Here is a 20470-nt window from a genome sequence, read left to right on the forward strand (position 1 = left end):
GCAAAAACAAAGACATGAAATACATGTAAATACAAATAAAGAGACTGATTAAAGTTTATTGGTGCTAAACTGCCCAGGATGTATGGCATTTTAACATTGAGATGTTATAGCACCTGAAAGCATAGTTATACTCTGAAAAAAGTGACTGCACAAATAGCATTTCAGGGTTCCTTGTTTACTGACTCACTGATTTTTAAAATAAATATATTCAACCTACAAATAGGATAACTTCTCTTAAATGCTAGCTGTAGAATCTCAACTTGGACACTTAATGTGAAGCTGTGTTCTTTTGACTTTAACAGATCTAATATTAAAGAATCTGCAGTTGCAATTTAGTCAACAGTCTTCTTGGGCTACGTCTACACTGGCCCCTTCTCCGGAAGAGGCATGCTAATTTTGAACTTTGGAATAGGGAAATCCGCGGGGGATTTAAATATCCCCCGCGGGATTTAAATAAACATGGCCGCCGCTTTTTTTCCGGCTCGGGGAAAAGCCGGAAAAGAGCGTCTAGACTGGCGCGATCCTCCGGAATAAAGCCCTTTTCCAGAGGATCTCTTATTCCTACTTCCGGAATACTGGCCAGAAGTTATGGGCTTGACGGGGAAATTACTGAGTAAAGCATTTTGGCTTATGCTTTGCAGGAAGTCAAACTAATTAATCGTAACAGTCCCTTCAGGCATTGAAAGCTATGAACTATGAATTTTGGCCATTTATAGCAGTTTACAGAAAGGTGGCAAGATTTCACAAGCACCAGACATAGAACACAGGAAAATGTCAGGAGCTGAAGAAATACATTAAGAAAGGAAAACTGTTCTGATTCTCAAACTGAATGATTACTATAAGAGGAAAAAGCTCTGATGAAAGTTTATTAAAGGTGGTGAGAAGAACTATAAAGAAATAATTTAATCAGTATATAAACAGTTCTTAATTTTCAAAATTCTCATATAAAAATGCGTATTTGGTGAAGTATTACCTGTGTGAGACTAACACATTCCTCAGACACTGCCTTGCTTAGCTTTTCTATAAGCATCAGTGTAGATTTGTCTTCATCACCTATTAATACAGATTAATATTATTAACTTATTTATTATAGCATGAATTGGGTGTCGCACTCTACTCAAACAGACAAGAAGGCACAACCCTAACAAGTTCACAATCTAAGGACAAACAAACAATAAGACAGAAATTGGGTGAATGAATAAGGAGATGGCTGGATAAAAATCAATGATTTATAAAATCAAAGATATCAGATTTTGTAAAATTGAAATTGGATTTTTTAAATCATCAGTAAAATACGAAATTTCTCATTTAAAAATAAGTTACAATTAAATCTTATCACAAACATGCTACACCTACAGTATTATAAAATGAATTAATTGCTCTAGTCTGTCCAACCTAGCATCCCGCTCTTGCTTCATAAAAGTTCTGGATTTTCAATTTCTGTTTCTCAGCACACTAATATATACAGAAGACAAACACAGGCTGGATAGGATTGTTTTTGTTCTGTGCTTATGTGGTGGTGGGCCTGGGCTAAGCATGGCAGAGGAGTTGGTTAAGACATTGTCTAGTAGACAGAAAGACAATATATAGGAAACGATGGAGTCAGCATAGAAAGGAAAAGCGGAGTGGAGTGGAAGAAAAAGGGAAGACATTATTCAGCACAGACACTGCTTCCTATATTCCCCCGCACTTTTGCCACAGAAAAACTGTCATGGCTTTTGGGTGTAAGAGACCCCATCTGAGAATATTTTGAAGAAATTAATTCCCTGGGTAAAAAAGGAAAATCCGTCAAGTGTAAGTGCAAGAATACATTTTGAGGGCCTACTTGTAAGAATGAACAGTCAAAAGGAAAATTGCTTATTGGGAGAAAATGATGTGGCTGAAGATATGGATACGGCTGAAGATCAATGTGGATCAACTTTGTAATGCAACATTCTACAAGACTCTCTCTATGCCTTTTAATATAAATATGATTTAAGAAGTAAATTCCTAAGCTGTTTGCTATGTTGGATGTTAAAAAAAAAGTTTAGCTTAGCAAATCCTTATGGCTTGTCTAATAAGTTAACTAGGGGTGCATCTACACTGCACCGTTATTTTGAGATAACAAACGTTGTTTTGAAATAACAATGCGAGTGTCCAGGACCTGGATGAAGCCAGCCTGACCACAGAGCTGTTCCAGGAGACCCGAGGACATCTCCCAGGCATTGTACGAGGCTGGGGAAAGAACATTGTGTGAGTGCCATCATCTTCCCATCATGCAGGGGATGGGGGAGGGGGAGAACTAGGTGCTCCATGCGTGGCCCTTGATCGCCACAGATCACGCAGCAACCTGTGCATTTGGGAGCATGTGCCATGCCGCTCCTCGACACGTGGCCCCAGAAGGCTGCGACACATGAACCTTGGGCTATTGGCCACAGGGTATCTGGAGAGACCTGCCATGCTCCTGACCCCAGAGTGGGACACCCTCCCTCCACAAGCCCCCTCCCTCCACAAGCCACCTCTAGAAGGAGGCAGGCGACATTCTCTCTCCCCCACACACACTGATCACTTCTACACATGGGCATGGCCACAGCCTTAGGGCAGCCCACAGCCCCGGGACATCGGGGCCACTGGCCATAGTGCACATGGTCTGGCTCCAAGCACATCGGCTGCGACAGCACTGAGAACTGTTGCTCTCAGCTTGCAGAGGCGGGGGCTGGGCTTTAGGCATGTGTTCCCTGGGATGACTGACCATCTTTCTTTGTTCTCCAAAGCCGGACCAGTTGTGAGTGGAGGGTGGCCCATACCACCTGGGACATCTCCCTGCAGCTGAGTCATCCGCAGTAGTGAACATCCAATGGATGAATACCAGCAACAGCACCTGGCAGCATTGCGAGCCCTGAACAGGACCATCGACAACTGGGTGGAGGAGGACCTGCAGCTACAGTGGAAGAGCTGGCGGGAGCTGCTTGCAGAGGGCCATTCCCTGTGCAGTGATGTGCACATCATGCTGTCTTCTCCCTCTCGAGCTCTCTCTCCTCCTCCCATTCCCTTTCCCCCTCCCACTTCTCCCTCCACACCCTCTCCACTGCCTTGTGGATGCCAAGGCCCCTGTTCCCACAGCGGTGGGATCCACAGAGGCCGGCGCCACTCCCAGATCAAGCCCTGAACCTCTCCTCCGCCTTCCAGTTCCTTCCTCCAAGGTTTTCACTACCCCCCTCCTTCCACTCTCTTCGTGCGGGGCTTGAACAACCTGCAGATTTTACAGGCTAAGTATTTAACACTTTAAGCAGCTATCGTGAGGGTCTCCCTTAGGCATGAACTTAGCGCATACTGCGCAAGCCTTAAAGCCTTGCGGCCCTGGCATTCCTCACCCCCAAAGGGGAGAAGGAAAACAAAGAACTCGCTAACTATCTAACTAATTAAAACTATTTATAACTATTTACAAACACTAACACTAAGAGAAACGGAAACCATTAACTACTCTGAGAGAGAGACATGCTCCAACGGGCGGTAAGAAGGAACTGAGGAGGGGAGCGCTGGCAAGGGTACTTATGCTCTGCTATTGCGGCACCACTCCAGGGGGCGCCCTGCCAGTGCTACAGGTACTGCTAGGGAAAACGCTCCAGAGACAAGGTGCACCCGGTGCACACACCTGATTCGAAAGGACATGAGCAACCACTCAAAGAAGAAAGTGCTGCATGACTTGCAGCAAAAGCTCCAAGAGCTGAAGACTGCCAGGAGGGAGCTCTTTCTCCATAGCAGAGAGTGCTGTGGAGGGCAACCAAAATGATTAGGGGGCTGGAGCATATGACTTATGAGGAGAGGCTGAGGGATTTGGGTCTGTTTAGTCTGCAGAAGTAAAGAGTGAGGGGGGATTTGATAGCAGCCTTCAACTTCCTGAAGGGAGGTTCCAAAGAGGATGAAGAGAGGCTGTTCTCAGTAGTGACAGATGGCAGAACAAGGAGCAATGGTCTCAAGTTGTGGTGAGAGAGGTCCAGGTTGGATATTAGGAAAAACTATTTCACTAGGAGGGTAGTGAAGCACTGGAACGGGTTATCTAAGGAAGTAGTGGAGTCTCCATCCCTAGAAGTGTTTAAGTCTCGGCTTGACAAAGCCCTGGCCGGGTTGATTTAGTTGGGATTGGTCCTGCGTAGAGCAGGAGGCTGGACTTGATGACCTTCTGAGGTCTCTTCCAGCTCTATGGTTCTATGATTCTATGATTCTGAGTCAGGGCAACTAGAGCAAGAAGAGAAAGTGCTTTGCTGTCCCTCAGAGAGGTAGGCAAACAAGCAGGGAAACCTCAGAAACAGCTGTCCGGGGGGTCCCTCTAAACACACGCCTCAGATAGCCTCAAGCAGCAGCCACACAAGGTAACTACTGACCTGATGCCCTGCCTGCACTGGTTCCGGGTGGCCTTAAATGTAATTCAGCATCCAAACAGTGTGAAAGCGCTATTTCGAAACGCATTTTGTGTGTAGATGCGCTATTTCTAAATAAGCTATTTTGGAATATCTCTTGTGGAATACCTTATTCCAAAATAGCAGTGCTGTTTAGACATAGCCTGAGTGTTGTGAGGACTAATCTGTTAAAGTTAATAAAATTTGAAAAATTTGAAAAAAGCGTTTAAGGACAGCAGTCAGCCAGCAACTCTGGAGACTGCTGCAATTGCAAATGTGAAACATTTATATAACATTTAAGATATAGTTTAATGAAATATAAGAGCTAGTGTGTTTCTGTGTATAATTTAGTTCTTATCATTGCCAATGTACTGGTGCTGCATCTGCAGCTTGACACAGGTAATGAGTATTATGCACTATTTCCTAAATTAATAAAAATCATGTTATGTAAAAAAATTGCACAAAATATACCCTTCTAGATATTGTAAAATTCTGTACAGAGCTGTAAATTAACAAATGTTAGTGATCAGATTTGCACAATTGTTTGAAGAAATATGTAGTATCAGTGGGAAACTTGATTTAAACATTTTTTTGTGTGTGACTTAAATTGCCTTGTTTTAAATCAATCCAACCTGGAAAGGAGATGCTACTAATTTTGTAGATTAGCATCAGTTCTTCTAGGTATTTGTTCCTAGCTTAGATGTAAAATAATTGGTTAATCAGTTAACTGGTTAAATATAAGGTCAACCAAGTGGGGTTCCGCAGGAGTCTGTTTTGGGACTGGTTCTGTTCAATATCTCCATCAACGATTTAGATATCGGCATAGAGAGTATGCTTATTAAGTTTGCAGATGATACCAAGCTTGGAGGGGTTGCAACCGCTTTGGAGGATAGGGTCATAATTCAAAATGATCTGGACAAATTAAAGAAATGTTCTGAAGTAAACAGGATGAAGTTTAATAAGGACAAATGCAAAGTGCTCCACTTTGGAAGGAACAATCAGTTTCACACATACAGAATGGGAAGCGACTGTCTAGGAAGGAGTACGACAGAAAGGGATCTAGGGGTTATAGTGGGCTAATTATGAGTCAACAGTGTGACGCTGTTTCAAAAAAAGCAAACATGATTCTAGGATGCATTAACAGGTTTGTTGTAAGCAAGACACGAGAAGTTATTCTTCTGCTCTACTCTGCGCTTATTAGGCCTCAATTGGAGTATTGTGTCCAGTTCTGGGCACCACATTTCAAGAAAGATGTGGAGAAATTGGAGAAGATCCAGAGAAGAGCAACAAGAATGATTAAAGGTCTAGAGAACATGACCTATGAAGGAAGACTAAAAGAATTGGGCTTGTTTGGAAATGAGAAGATTGAGAGGGGACATGATAGCAGTTTTCAGGTATCTAAAAGGGTGTCACAAGAAGGAGAGAGAAATCTTGTTCTATCCTCAGAGGCCAGGAAGAACAAGAAGCAGTGGGCTTAAACTGCAGCAAGGGAGGTTTAGGTTGGACATTAGGAAAAAGTTCCTAACTGTCAGGGTGGTCAAACACGGGAATAAATTGCCCAGGGAGGTTGTGGAATCTCCATCTCTGGAGATATTTAAGAGTAGGTTAGATAAATGTCTATCAGGGATGGTCTAGACAGTACTGGGTCCTGCCATGAGGGCAGGGGACTGGACTCGATGACCTGTCAAGGTCCCTTCCAGTCCTCGTATTCTATGATTATGTTTAACCAGTTAACTAAGTGGGATCTGGACTAGGGACTGCTTTAGCCCAGCAACAGCAGCCCGTTAGGGCTGGCTGCTATCTCCCTGCCCCATACTGGGATTGGGGTTGAGCCTGGGGCTGGCCCTGGCCCTTTTGTCTCCCAGCCCCCCCAGCAGCTACTGTCTGAGGTGGGTCCAGGCTCCCTGTGGACAGGAGCTGCTCTGGATGAGAGCAGTCCCTGTCCACGGAGGCCCCCCTTCAGGGCTGGAGAAGCAACTTGCCTGCCAAAGGCAGGGAGCTGCTCCAGCGCCCAACCAGTTACCAGTTACTTGGAACCAGTAAGCATTACCCAGTTAGGGGTTAACCTTTCACATCTGGTTAACCTTTCACATCTCTAGTCCCTAGGTGGCCCACTTCAGGTATGCATATGCCCCATGAGCCCACAATGAAAGACTTTTGGTATTAGTTTCCATTTGGTTCACACATGCACCCTTGCTATCCTCATGCCCCTTACTAAGGGAGGTGTCAGATGAACTAACCTCAATTCCTTCTCTATAACAAGTCTAATGGAAAGAAGATTCCAAAAAAGAAGGGAAGGAGTGCAGTAGTGTAGCCCCACAGGACAAAAAATTAAAAGGTCTCCAATTATTATACAAGTATGAACCTTCTTTAAGTAATGTCTCTATGGGCGTGCCGAATCACTTTAACCACTATAAGTGATTCCTGAGCTGTAGTCCTTAAAGAAGATGGTTACTGAAGAGCCCAGTGTGAGGCTGTTTGTAGAAAGCAGTAGCAAAGGCAGTGTCTGCCCTAGAGGGAGTATTAGGGTATAGATTTTAGAGAAAATGAGAGCCAAAGATCCTGTGGCAGATCTGCAGATTTCTGCAATGTGTGCAGTTAAAAACAAGACAATGGAAGTAGACTGCAATCTAGTGGAATGGGCCTAGGAGGGAGCTGAATCTTAGCAGCTTCTTAACAGGCAAGTGTCCAGCTGGAAAGCCACTTGAACAGTCTCTAGGTTGAAACAGCAGCCCTTTTAATTCTGTCCACATAAGAGACAAATAATCTTGGAGAGACTCTACGCAGTTTTCAAATTATAGCATATACTTCCTTAGAGGGAGGTGTAAGCTGAGTATTTTTTTAAAAAGAGTTTTGGTTATGAGCCCCAGGAGCTTGAAGCTTGTGCAAAAGTAGGTACAGGACTTCCTGTCCCAGCAGACGTTCATGAGATGTCTCTGAAAAAAGACAAGGAAACAGCAGATGAATAGTCATGAGCCCAGTGTTATTACCACCAAAACCATCTGACACAAGTAATCTGTTCCAATGAGGTAAAAAAATATGAATGATCTCAAAAAGATGAGAGCAGGGAAGGGAAAGACAGTATGATGCAGCTGTAGATCCAGATAATGGGATTTTTCATGGCCCTCAATGAAAGTAGAGTATCAGAATTAATCCTTAATTGACAAAGATGACTAGGCTTGTGATAGTCATGGTTGCTGATGTTTTTCCCTTCTAGATCCTAAGTTTTTCGTGAAACATTCAGAAGGTCTATAGTAAATTGGAAAGTGAGATTTTTGAGCTGTGTGTGACCTGCTGAATCTCCTATTATTTGCAAGTGCATAAATCCTTAGTGAGTAGAGAAAAGTTCTTAAATCCTTTCAGGAATGCAAGGATTCATGCAGGGTTTCACTGGATAGCCTAGAGGTTCCTAATGATTATAGCCAAGAGGCATGTCATATGACAACTGCTGTAGAGAGGGGTGGGCTGCTGGTATCAGCTGCATCAAGAGAAGCCTGAAAAGAAGCTCTTTGCATAAGCTGACTGGTCCCCAACCTTTAAGCCAGTGGTCCCCAACCTTTCGGGGACGCTGGGTGCCCGGGGGCGGGGCCGCTCATGTGCCGCACGTCCGGGGGCGGGGCTGCTCACGTGCCGAGCGTCCAGGGGGCCGGGCCACTCACGTGCCGCGCGTCTGGGGGGCGGGGACGCTCACGTGCCGTGCGTCCGGGGGCGCACATAAATGCCCCGGCGGGCGCCACGTTGGGGACCACTGCTTTAAGCAATGGCAGACTGAGTTGCTCTTTGTGTTCTTTAGGCAAATGTTCAATAAAGCAATTATTTGAATTTGAATAATTTATGTGGTTGTATTTTGCAACAAGCCAGTGGTAGTTGGCAATCCTGAATTTGTGGGGGTAAATGAATAACTCTTACAACCCAAAACATCTTTGGTCCATGATTCTGCCATTCTGTGGCCTATTATGCTCATTCCCCACCCACAAATAAAAAGTGTGTGAACAGAAATTCTGAGCTTCTACCAGGGACATAATTTTTATCTGCCCTCTTACAAGTTGGAGGTATGGTGGCCAAACTTTGCCAAATCATCTTGGACAGTGGAAATGAAGTCTTATTTATAAGCATGGCTACCTGGATGGAGGAAGCAGTTTGTAGGAGGGCCAAGAGTCTATACTGGATCTCCTGTATTTCTTCCGAGGATATATGATGTGTCAGTATGGGGTCTTATAATTTATTCAAGTTATTCATGTTTGATTGGAGGCATAGAGAACTGACTGCCTCATCAGGAGAGGAGGATGAGATATTTATCTGATCGTCAGTAATTTTCTCATGATATTCAAAGGATTCCTCCTGCAGCAGAGAATGAAGCAAAGGAATGGGAGGGACAGGAAATGTTTACTTTTGATGGTCAGCATGGGGGCTGCTGGATGCTCTGGAAAACTGCTATTGATAAGCAGCACAGGGATATCAGTATGGCCACTGAGGGGGTCCAGAAGAGAAGGGAGGAGATACCCAAGATAGGTCATACCAAGAAATATGTATGTTTCTCAAGCCTGTTTGCATCCTGGCTTCTCCTCTGAACAGAAGCAGCCTCACTAGGCACTCTGTCTCAGGCCCATGCAACTGAGAAGGAAATGAGGGCAGTTCATCAATACTTCCCTATATATCCTCCAGATGGGGCATGGGGATAGTAAGGGTGCATGTGCAGATCAAATAGGCACTGCTACCAAGTCTCCAAAGGTGCCTGGGACACATGCTTACCTGAACAGGAACATGCATAAGCACATTATTCAGAGAACATCACATAATGTTGTCTTAATATACATGTCAACTAAATTTAGTCAGCATGGCAGAAATGGATCCTTAAAAGGGACTTAAATATGACTCAGAATATCATTAAGTTCAGGAAGTTCATAACATACAGGGGGAAACATGTGAGAAGGCACAGAAGTGATTAACAAATGAGCTGTCAATGGAGAGTGGAGAAGCCATGGGAAGAGAGAGCAACATGAAGTGGAACACACTCAGATAAGAAGTGAGGGTCAGAGTTTTGCAGAGTTTTGGAAGCAGTGATAAAAAAGCTTGAAGAGTGGATGAGGAACCAGTGGAGGGATTCAAGAAGGGAAATGACAGACAGACAAAACAAAGGTAGTGTGTTACTGCATTTAACTGATATGATTATAATACAGGATACTAATCTAAACATTTTGAATGTAATCCTCTAAAATTATTACCCTAAGAAAAATAGCAAAAAAAATAAAATAAAATAAAATAAAATAAAATAAAATAAAATAAAATAAAATAAAATAAAATAAAATAGAAAACTATCAATACAATTAGTTGGTATTCAAAAATCACAAAAATCAATAATAAAAGTGGTGACTTATGTTAGTCTTTTAAAAATTATGTTGAATAGTAATCTATAGTATGTACTATATAATGGGCTTCTTTAAACTTTACAATAATTTGAGTTAGAACATTTAAATATAAAAAAAGGAAATATTTGATGGAAGACACTATTTTGTTAGGCAACTAAAAATTTTTTTTCTCCAACTTTTCTGCTCACGTGCTCTCTTTTAAATAAATATTTTTACAAAGAGAACGTCTATCATTTTCAACAATATACCAGATTGTTGACCTTTCAAGGTCTCGAGCTCCTGTTGATGCATTTTCTTAAGCTCATTCATCTCTTGTGCATGTCTGCAGATGAGCTCCTCTTTAAGGCTGCAGAGTGCATTCTCTTTTTCAGCTTTCAAGTACTCACGGACCTGGTCCACATGAGCTGAATAAACCAGAGAGAGACAAATACGCTGGGCCTCCATCTGTAGCCGTAAATCAGCCTTTGAATAGAAATACGCATAATAAAAAGAGTTAAAAATAAGGAAGGAAGAAAGCCCCAACTTTCTGTATTTTATTACATCTGCTAAATTTAGACAATATTTTTAAGCATCCCTACATGACACCTTAACATGATATTAATATTTAAATATTTGTTAACTATAATTTAGTTGTTATTTACAGTCATAAACCAAATCTGTAGAATAATTAAGAGATTTCCTAAGTTTAAAATAAATCTGCATATTTTTGCTTTAATAAATCAGTAATGTGTAGTCCTGTGGTATTTTAGAGACTAACAAAAATATGTCTAGTATCATGAACTTTTGTGAGAAAAACCCATTTCTTCAGGTGAGATGATCTTGAGACAAAACCTCATGGGCAAAACCCACTTCTTCAGATGAGCTGATCTTGATGGTCTCAAGATCATTTCATCTGAAGAAGTGGGTTTTGCCCATGAAATCTCATGATACTAGACATATATTTTTGTTAGTCTCTAAGGTGCAACTGCACTACTAATTTTTTTAAAGTTGTTTTTAAAGTTATAGACTAACATGGGCACCCCGAGACTTTTAAATCAGTAATGGACAGCATACTTACAAACTATATTTTCTTAAATTCAGTGGCATGACAGTTTTCAAGAAAATTTTCAGAGGAATAACAAGTCAATTCAGGTAATCTGGAGAGAAGTTTGGAGTGGAAGCACAGTCCCAAATTTATTCCTTGAGTGGATTAAAGAGCTGAATTCTTAGTCACACTATCCCTTCACAAAGGATGCGAATAGCAGATCAAGCTGTGTGCTTGATTGGAAAGGCAACAAAGAAATGGCATCAATTCTCAAGACAATGAGATAGTCAGAGCCCTGTTTATCATTTACATATCAAATTATATTTTGTAAATGTTGACACCTTAGTTATTTCTCTTGTTACTTCAAGCCTCATTTTATTTTTCTTCTCTATTTTTTCTACATTAGCACACAGTGTACTAAATTTAGTGTTGTATTCTATGATCCATGTCTTTGGCTAATGTGAGACACATATGTCAATTCAGGACGTCAAATCTGATATCTACTTTGCTAATGGCAGCTATGTAGATTGTTTTAAAACTGACAAGAAATACATGTGACAATCTAAAAAAGCCTGGTACAGGACAAAGTCTAAGGTATTGGAGTCTATGAAATATCTAACTATGGGTATTTTCTACAATATTTATTTTATCATTGTCTGTAGAATTAAGATGCTTGTCTCTGTATAACTATCTGTTTGCACCCACAAGTTAGCAGAGATATAACTATTTGTATTTATATCTGCAATTCACCAAGCACGCAAAAATGCAGACATAACTGCATCTGTAGAAACGGATGTTAGGTGGAGGCCCAACTGACTTGATTTTAATATCTTCTGAGACTTTATTCACCTTCCATGTCTCCATTTCTCATCCAGAAAAAATAAATTTAGAAAACATTAATGTAGTGGTAGTTGTTAAAGGTTCTACATTTTGTTTGTTAAGTTTAGTGAACATAAGCAGTGAGAAAGTACAGTGGATTGCCTGCATTCCTTCCTATTTTTAGTAAGAGTGGTTATACTGGAGAACGGGAAAACAAGGTAGAAGTGTCTTGGAAAAAATAATCAACTTTGACCTGACCTCTCCAACACAAATCTAGAATCATTAGAACTTTTATTTTCTTTGAATAAGATAGGATGTTACAACTGTATTGAAGACATAATACAATTATTAGGTTTTTCTTCATAATATTTTAACTGATAGAAAATAATTTACCAAAACTGAAAGTTTAATTTAAGGGTTTTTTTTTATGTTTTCACTACACTTAATATTTTTGAATAATTCATACTTCTAGTAAAAAGGAACCCCTTCACACACACAACAATTCTTGAACATACAGCTATGAAACAGATCACTCCTATGACCGCCCCTCTTAACCACTAATCAACATATCTATAACAAACAACAACCCAGAAACAAAAATCACATTTAAGATAAACACTAACTTTCACTATTTTGTACAGATGTTCTCCTAGTAACTTCCTTTACTATATAGGTTTCTATGAACATACCTGTTCAGATTTTAATATATCCAGCTGTTGTTGAAGCTGACCATTTTCATGCTGTGTAATGGCTAGTAGCGAAGTTTCTCCTGCTACTTTGTCAGTCATCTGGTGCAAATGATTCAATAGTGATTGCTGCTCTGGATTCAACTTTTGCTGAATTTCCTTCTCTGTTACAAGATGATCTGCATCTTTACACAAACTCAGATTATCTTCTCTTACTTTTATTTTCTCATTAAGTTCACTGCTGGGACCAAATATTAGATTTTTAGTTTCAGAAACTGGGATAGCATCTGTTTGAGCTTTTTCTTTGGAATGTTTTATCTTCTGTTCAAAAATGTTAACATTTTTTGGCTGATTGTGGCTGATGAGTTCTAGTTCTTTACATTTTGCTAGAACTTGGTCTTTCTCTTGTTTTAAAGATTTAACTTCTTCACTTAACAGACAAATTTCACCATGTTTTAACTTTAATTGTTCAGAAAGATCTGAAAGTCTCAAGGACAATTCCACTTTCTCACGCTGGGCTACCTCAAGCTTTTCCATAAGTTCTGTAGTATCTTTCTCAATAACTTCTCCTATTTCAAAAGTGTCTGCTCTGCATATTTTGTCTTCTTTAGAGCCTTCAAGGACTGTACTTTTAGTTTTTAATAGGTCTTGTTTATAGCTTTGTAAATGTTGAAGTTCTTCAGTTAGAGCTTTCAGCTTGGTTTTATATTCAGCTTCCTCTTTGTTTTTGCTCTCTTCTAAATCACCTTTTGCCTTTAGAAGACAAGCATATTCTTTCTGCAGCTCTTGATAGCTAGCTTCAAATTTTTTCTCAGCAAATGAAAAAATATTCCTTTGCCTTTCAATTTCTGCTTTGAGTTCAATGTCTTGTTTTATAAGCTGCTTGTTTTCAGCCGTTAGCTTTTCTATTCTTTTTTGCATGTCAAGATCTTCTGACTTGGAACTAACATGGCCTGTGAAAATCAATTTGTTTTCTGAATTTACTGAAATGTGTTTTAATTTCTCCTCTAGAGCTCTATTTTCATCTTTAAGAATGTTATTTTGTGTCTCAAGCGTTGTACATTTTTTTTGAAGGCTATCTTCTTTCTCTTTCAATTGTTTCTCCAACAATTCAGTTTTAAGTTGCAACTCTTGAACTTCTTGTTCAAATGTACCCTTTTCTTTTTCTTCTTGCCTAAGTACATCAATCTCCTTTTGGAGTTCCTGTATTTGAAGAGTCATTTCTTCCGATTTAGAATTTACAACAGATTGCTGAAAATCTTTCAACTTTGAAATCTCTAATATCAGCTGACTTTGCTTCGTTATTAAACTGTCCTTTTCAAATTGCATGGCTTCTATCTTTTGACTCATTTCATTCTGTACCCCTTCTAATAGCTGTTTATGGTGTGTGGCCAAGTTATCTTTAAGGTTTTCAATGCTTGTTCTGTGCTCTCGTTGTAAGTCTTCTCTAAGTTTGGACAGTTCCTCTTCATGACTAAAGAGAAGCTGTGTCCTCAGTCTCTCTAATTCAGCTTCTTGAGATTCAGCCATCCTGTCCAGAACTTCATCCTTCTCTCTTTCTAGCATTTCAAGTTTTATTTTATAATTTGTGACTTCTGCCTCATGTTTTAATTCTAACTCTTTCCTGAGCTCAAATGCAGAAGCAAGCTGAGCTTTCAGATCTTCAATAATAACCTGGTATTTATTGGCTTCATTTAATTGGCATTCTTTGTCCACTATAGTTTTTTTGGCTCTCTGAATCTGCTCGCTTGCAAAGGTCAATTCTTGAAAAAGATCTTCAATTTGTGTTTGTTGGCGAGACTTGTCTGCTGAAATTTCTTCCAGTTGTTGTGACAAATCTTGCTTTATTTTTTCCTTCTGATAATTAGCATCTTGCAGTTTCACAGTCAATTCATTAATTGCAATATTCATTAAATGTACCTGGTCTTCATTAATATTATCATGTGAACAGGGATTTAAATTTTTCTCCAGCTCTATTTTCTGCTGGGCAAGAAGTTCTTCAATTTTTAACGCATGCTGCTTAGTCAACTCTTGCTTCATTTGTACAATCTGCTGACCATATAGTTCATCTAATTCTGCCTGAAGTTGTGCCAGTTTCCTTTGTGTTTCTAATTCCATTCTTTGTACGACATCAGTTTCAAATTGGCTGTCTTTATGGTATCGCTTCTGTAATTCTTCCACGGTGCCCATTAACTGTTTGATTTCATCAGAACATTGTCTTTCTTTTTGTTTGCAGTTGGCCAGTTCTAGTCTCAGATTATTTGCTTCTTGATTTGTTTGTACAACATGTTCTTTTAATTCCTGGAGTGATTTATTGGCATCTGATAATTTTTCCTTCATCTGAAATGCATTTTTTTCTTCTTTTGTTATTTTTGCTTTCAGCTCTCCTATTAGTGATTCTTTCTCTTGTAGTTTTCTATTAGAATCTTCTCCGTATTTTGCCTTTAAAAAAAACAAAAACAGACCACACTTTAACATTTGTCATCTCAATATCTGAATGTTTTAAAACTTTGAATATTACACTTAAAATTGCTTCTTTAAAAGCATCATGTCACACTCTAATTATTTTTAAAGTTAGATTTAAAACATATGCTATTCATTTTTAATAATTTTCTCTGCATTAGGAATAAATTATGTTTCAAAATCATTTCATGTTTTGGCGTGCTACACTTACATTTCAAAAGTGTTTGGTTTAGCTGAAAGCAATTCTTTAGTTTCCTATGCAAACTACATTTCTTCAGAAATTAAAGGTTATAAAGGAAAATATTCACAAGAATGAAATTTAAAATACGGGGGGAAGATCTGACAGTTACATTTAACATTTTGCGTATCACTTGTTGGGACTGATTCACCAGCCACTGAAGGCAATGGGACGTTTTTCCATGGACTATAGTGGACATCGTATCAGACTGCATCAAAGGTACATTAATTTTCATACTGTAAACACTATGCCATTTGAAAATGACATTGAATACAACATGTACATCAATAAGCCAAATATGCACTCTTGTAATCGATGGATTACAAATGTTTTTAGAACACTCAAGAGATTTTGGTTGGAGATCCTTTAAAGGGAATTGAATTTTGTAGATGATCTGAGATGATTTCCATGAAGGACATTACACAAACACAAAAAATATATCATAAAGCATAAAAGTACTTCCTGTTTATGACAAAAGAGTTGTTCAAATAATTTTTTTTTTGTATTTTCTTTCAAAGTCATAGATGTTTAACATAAATATGCTAATTCTACCTTTCTCATTCACTTGTTACAAGTATTTCTGTTGTAATTGTAAGTTTATTTGGAAATTTTTCCTAGAGTCTAAAAACAAGACCTAGACAATTCAGCTAGTACTTACTTCTAAACTCTGCATGCAATATACAAATCCAAGTAACAGTCTGTCTTAAAGAGACAACACATTCTCTCTATAAAATGAAAATAGGAAGCTAATATTTACACCTCCTGTAGTAAGGAGTTGCACACACATATTTGGTTTTATATTTTATAATTAACTTCAAATGAAATATAATCAGGAAAACAACATCAAAATCAATAGAAAACTTATTCATCTAGTAAGAAACCTACCATTTCATAGACTGTGAGTCTGTCTTGCAGAAGTGTAATTTGTGCTTCAAATTCTTCATTCTTTTTTTTGTAATTCTTCAATAGATATTCTTGTTCTTCTAGCTGTTGCTGATGTATAAGGATCTGTTGTTTGGCTTGCAGTAAATCTGCAGCTGTACTACTATGGCTGGTATTTCTTAAGGCTTCACTTGCCTGTAGCTTCCACACAGAAAAAAAAAAACATACGCAGGTCAGAGTTTCCTAGACCAGCAATCCTCCCACTTGCTCCAATTTATACGTATGCAGAGAAGGACTTGAAATTTGTTCGTGACATTATCTTCTTTTTTAGTTGCAGTGTAATGATGTTCATTGTGTTAGAGTAGCTGGCAAATTATTTTTCATGCTCAGTATTACACTGCTGCTTCTTCCCCCCACGCTCATCAAGGGAAGATCTTGCATGATTGCTAGGGATGCAACATTGGGCCCAGAAGGGACGGGGAATGTCAGAATACTTCTGTGGCAAGTTGACTGCTTTTCCATTGGCTGGGAATGGATGATCTGGCTAGCTAATTGGCTTGTGTGCCCTCACCCCACATTTATACTCTCTCCTGGGCTTCTCAATAGCCTCTTGTTCCTGTTAGCTACCCTGTCCTCCCTTTCACCCCTTAGTTGTAGTGTAGGAGATGTGTTTTTTCGGATGCTTCAGATGCCACTGATCATGAGGGAATTTTTTCTATTGGATCAAATTTCCTATTTCTAGTGGTTTTTCCCACTTTTTTCACAGCATCATGGAGTCACAGCTGTAATATGACTAAGTATGAAATAGACTTTAAATCTTAATATTAGGAAAAGAAAGACAGTTTAATCTGTCACAACATGTAACCAGAACAGATAAAGGTTAAAAGAACCAGCTCCCCCTGATAAATGAGATCCAGGTTTCTGCTGGTAGACCTTGTGCTTATAGGAGAAAGGAAGACCTGAAAGATTTGCAGATTAAGGTTCCCTCCTGGTAATCTCTGCCCCTTCACTCAGGGGGATGCAGAGAAGATTTAGAAGTGAATTGTGTTGTAGAGGTAGGTGTGAAATACTGATTATATGGCGGGAGTACTGTAATTCTGCATTGCAACCAGTTAGCTGGTATATGAAAGTGATGAGTAGGCATAATGTGCCTCTTCTCTGTGTAAAATTAATACCACTGCATCCTGCTGCCTAAATCCATATATCTATGGTTCATTCACGGGCATATCTCATAATATGTTTCATGGACAACTAGCACAGGGCAGCAGTAATATTAGGAAGTCACTCTGAAGTGATAATATGCCTTATTCCTGCAATTGTTAATTGTCAGAAATCAGTATGTGAAATACTGTAGATTCACAATGCCATGCTCAAAGCTTGTGAAAGTTACTTCTGAGCATTCAACAGCCCCCCCCCCTCCCCCAGCAGACCAGGCTTTTCTCCGGACGCCTGTGATAGAGCAGCTGGGGCGCTGCCAGTTGGTCCCACAGCGCCGCTCTGGGCGCTACTGGACCAACCTGGCAGCACCCCAGCTGCTCTGCCCCAGGCGTCCTGATTCAGCCGCTGTTGGTCAGTTTCAGCAGCGGCTGAATCAGGACGCCTGGGGCAGAACAGCTGGGGTGCTGCTGGGTTGGTCCAGTAGCGCCGAGGAGCGGCGCTACTGGAGCAACCCAGCAGCACCCCAGCTGCTCTGCCCCAGGCGTCCCCAAGTCAGCAGCTGCTGAAACTGACCAGCGCTGACTACAGGAAACCCAAGGCAGAGTTGCTCTGCCCCGGGCTTCCTGGAATCAGCTGCTGATCAGTTTCAGCAGCAGCTGACTTGGGGACGCCTGGGGTTCTTAAGTTGAATCTGTATGTAAGTCGGAACTGGCGTCCAGATTCAGCCTGTTGAAACTGATCAGCGGCTGATTCCAGGAAACCCGGGGCAGAGCAACTCTGCCTCCGGCTTCCTGTAGTCAGCCGCTGGTCAGTTTCAGCAGTGGCTGAATCTGGACGCCAGTTCCGACTTACATACAGATTCAACTTAAGAACAAACCTACAGTCCCTCTCTTGTACGTAACCCGGGGACTGCCTGTATAAAAATATGGCACAAAAAGGAACAGTGGAATAATCTTCAACCCTATCAGAGAAAACAGGAGTGAGACTATACCACCAATAAGACTCTAGGGTGAAATCCTGAATCTAATCAAGTCAATGGGTATTTTGCCATTGATTTCAAAGATGCCAGGATTTCACCCCTCATCTTTTGGGAAAAGCTATTATAGGTAAGTTTTCCTTTCTATGGCAATTGCCATTAAAAAGCAAGTTTTTACCAACATTTGCAATCACAAAATAGAAGTGAAACTGTATTTATTTCCAAATGTATCATAAGAAATGAGCGCAATATTCCAAATACTACAATGTGATAACTACTGGCAAATACTGACTCTTTTAATCACTGTACATGCCTACTTTTGGGTCTAAATCTTCAAAAATGTACATAAAAAAACACTGATTTTGTTTCTAAATGAAATACTACTTCATAGAATGTGCTATCCAAATTGACCCTCTTTTTCATCAAACCTTAGGAAATATTGTTAACAAAAACACTTACATGCTGAAACTGAATTTGCAATTTCTGGCTTTGTTCAGTAAGCTCTAAAAATTCCCTCAGTGTTTCATCTTTTTCTTTCCGTGCTTGCTGTAGATTAGTAGTGAGCTGTGTGATGATATCATCTCTTTGTTTGATAGCAGCCTCAAATTCTTGAAGCTATGGAAGATTAAGTTTAAACAATTAGTGCAAGTCAAAATATTTTCAAAAACCATACTCAATCATTCTCACAAAATGGGAGTTTAACAAAGTAAAGTATTTCATGCATGACATCTCTGCTCAAAAGTGCTTACCTTATTATGCATTAGTATTTTAGCAATAACTTTTGTACCAAAAGAATTTAAATCTATCCAGAGGATATTCTTCATTAAGTCATTTTGATACAATTTCCAGAACCCCACATAAGGTACCTAACTAAAGAATGTAATCTGGACTTTATATTGACAATATATTGCATCTTGATTAAATTTATAAGAGTTAGAATCTGACACTAAGTTAAACTAGATGTTCCCTAACATTCCTTGACATCAGTGTGGAATGTACAATAAATTGGGATTTCACAAGATAATGGAAAAATTAGATTAAACATTCAAGACTCATACGTGGTATATAGCAGAGAAAAGCTTTGATGGACACTTATAATAACGAAAGGAAAAAAGGACAAAAGTACTGTTGATGGAAATAAATTTCTTCAGAAGTGTTATAAGTACCTTTCATATTTTGTAATTCATGATCTGTACAATTCAGGTATTACTAACTGGCATCGGGGCCCCCAATATGGGAGGAGGGAGAGGGGAAGCTGCCCCAGGGCCTAGCAATTTAAATGGGGCCAGGGATTCCAGCTGCCACTGCCATGGTAGACCTGGGCCCTTTAAATCATTGCTAGAGCCCTGGGTGGTACAGGGGTAGTCCCCAGAGAGGCTAGTCTCCAGCCCCATCTCTTCTGCCAGAGATCCCTTTCCTTCTGCCGGTTGAAACAAGCCTCCCCATACACACACACACACACACACACACCCTAGGGGGTTGGCAATTCTATTGGCAGCCCTGAATGGCATCAAGTTAAATTTCTTGTGGTTTACTTGACAATTAATTGATTTATTTCAACTCTTCTTTTTACACATGGCAGAAGCCTTAAAATGTACAGTCTCTCAGTTGATACACATGCTCCTTAAATCGTTAATCTGTTCATGTATTATAGTGTAAATTTAATGTTATAGTCTCTTCTAAAGAATAAAAAGCAACTACATTTCATGAAAGCAGACAGTCAATCCACTGACTTCAATGGCTTTGCAGCCACTTACATCATTGGTAAACTGATTATAGCATCTACCAGTTGTAAGAAAACCAGAGCACAAACAGCAGCCATTTTGTTTCCCGGATTGACTGAACTTTAAAATTATTTTTGACAAAAGAAAATCAAAATGAAGTAGTAAATTCTGGCTTTTGTTTAGTTTAAATTTAGAAAATTAACATTAAAGAGTCTATAGTAGTGTCTACATGGAATTTTCTTATAATGCTAGAATTAGGGTTGCCAGGTATCCAGTGTTGGCCCGGACATTTGCGGCTTCTGTCCGGTAAAAACAACAGAAAATACTGCACATGTAAAATGGCCAGTATTTTCTGTTTTTGTCGGACAGAAGACCGCTTGGGACATTCTTCCCCTGCCATATCTGGTGGGAGCAGGGAGAACGTGGGGATTTAAAGGCGCCGTGACTCTACTTTTTGGTGCGATTTTCTTTTCTTTTTTTTCCCCTCAACAACTTTGGTTCCCGTTTTTTTTTTTTGGCTCAACAACTTTGGTCTCCATATTTTGTTTTGGTTTTTTTGTTCAACCAATTTTTTTCCCTGCCATGTTCGGTATTTTTTGTGAAACTATCTGGCAACCCTAGCTAGACATTCACCTGTGTGCATTAAAACAAAGGTTTAGTAATACAGGTTGGACCTCCCTCATCTGGCACCCTCGAGACCTGACCAGTCCCAAACAAGGGTATTTGCTGGACTAAAGAGGTCCCTTACAACA

General features: G+C 39.8%; 1 protein-coding gene across 7 annotated transcripts in view; it reads right to left on the reverse strand.

Moving 5' to 3' along the window:
- AKAP9 (A-kinase anchoring protein 9) overlaps positions 1-20470 on the reverse strand; it is a 179971-nt gene that overhangs the window by 101325 nt on the left and 58176 nt on the right. For 5 of the 7 annotated variants that reach the window (XM_075922392.1, XM_075922388.1, XM_075922394.1 and 2 more), the window contains 5 exons: positions 18454-18609; positions 15864-16061; positions 12281-14719; positions 9997-10210; positions 974-1053 (listed from right to left, as the gene is read on the reverse strand). In XM_075922392.1, coding sequence (XP_075778507.1) covers positions 974-1053; positions 9997-10210; positions 12281-14719; positions 15864-16061; positions 18454-18609 — 3087 coding nt within the window. The remainder of the gene's footprint in view (positions 1-973; positions 1054-9996; positions 10211-12280; positions 14720-15863; positions 16062-18453; positions 18610-20470) is intronic. The other 2 variants (XM_075922389.1, XM_075922390.1) reach the window with 2 other exon arrangements.

Source organism: Pelodiscus sinensis, chromosome 2 (genome assembly GCF_049634645.1).
Source record: "Pelodiscus sinensis isolate JC-2024 chromosome 2, ASM4963464v1, whole genome shotgun sequence".
In the NCBI taxonomy this organism is placed as follows: domain Eukaryota; kingdom Metazoa; phylum Chordata; order Testudines; family Trionychidae; genus Pelodiscus; species Pelodiscus sinensis.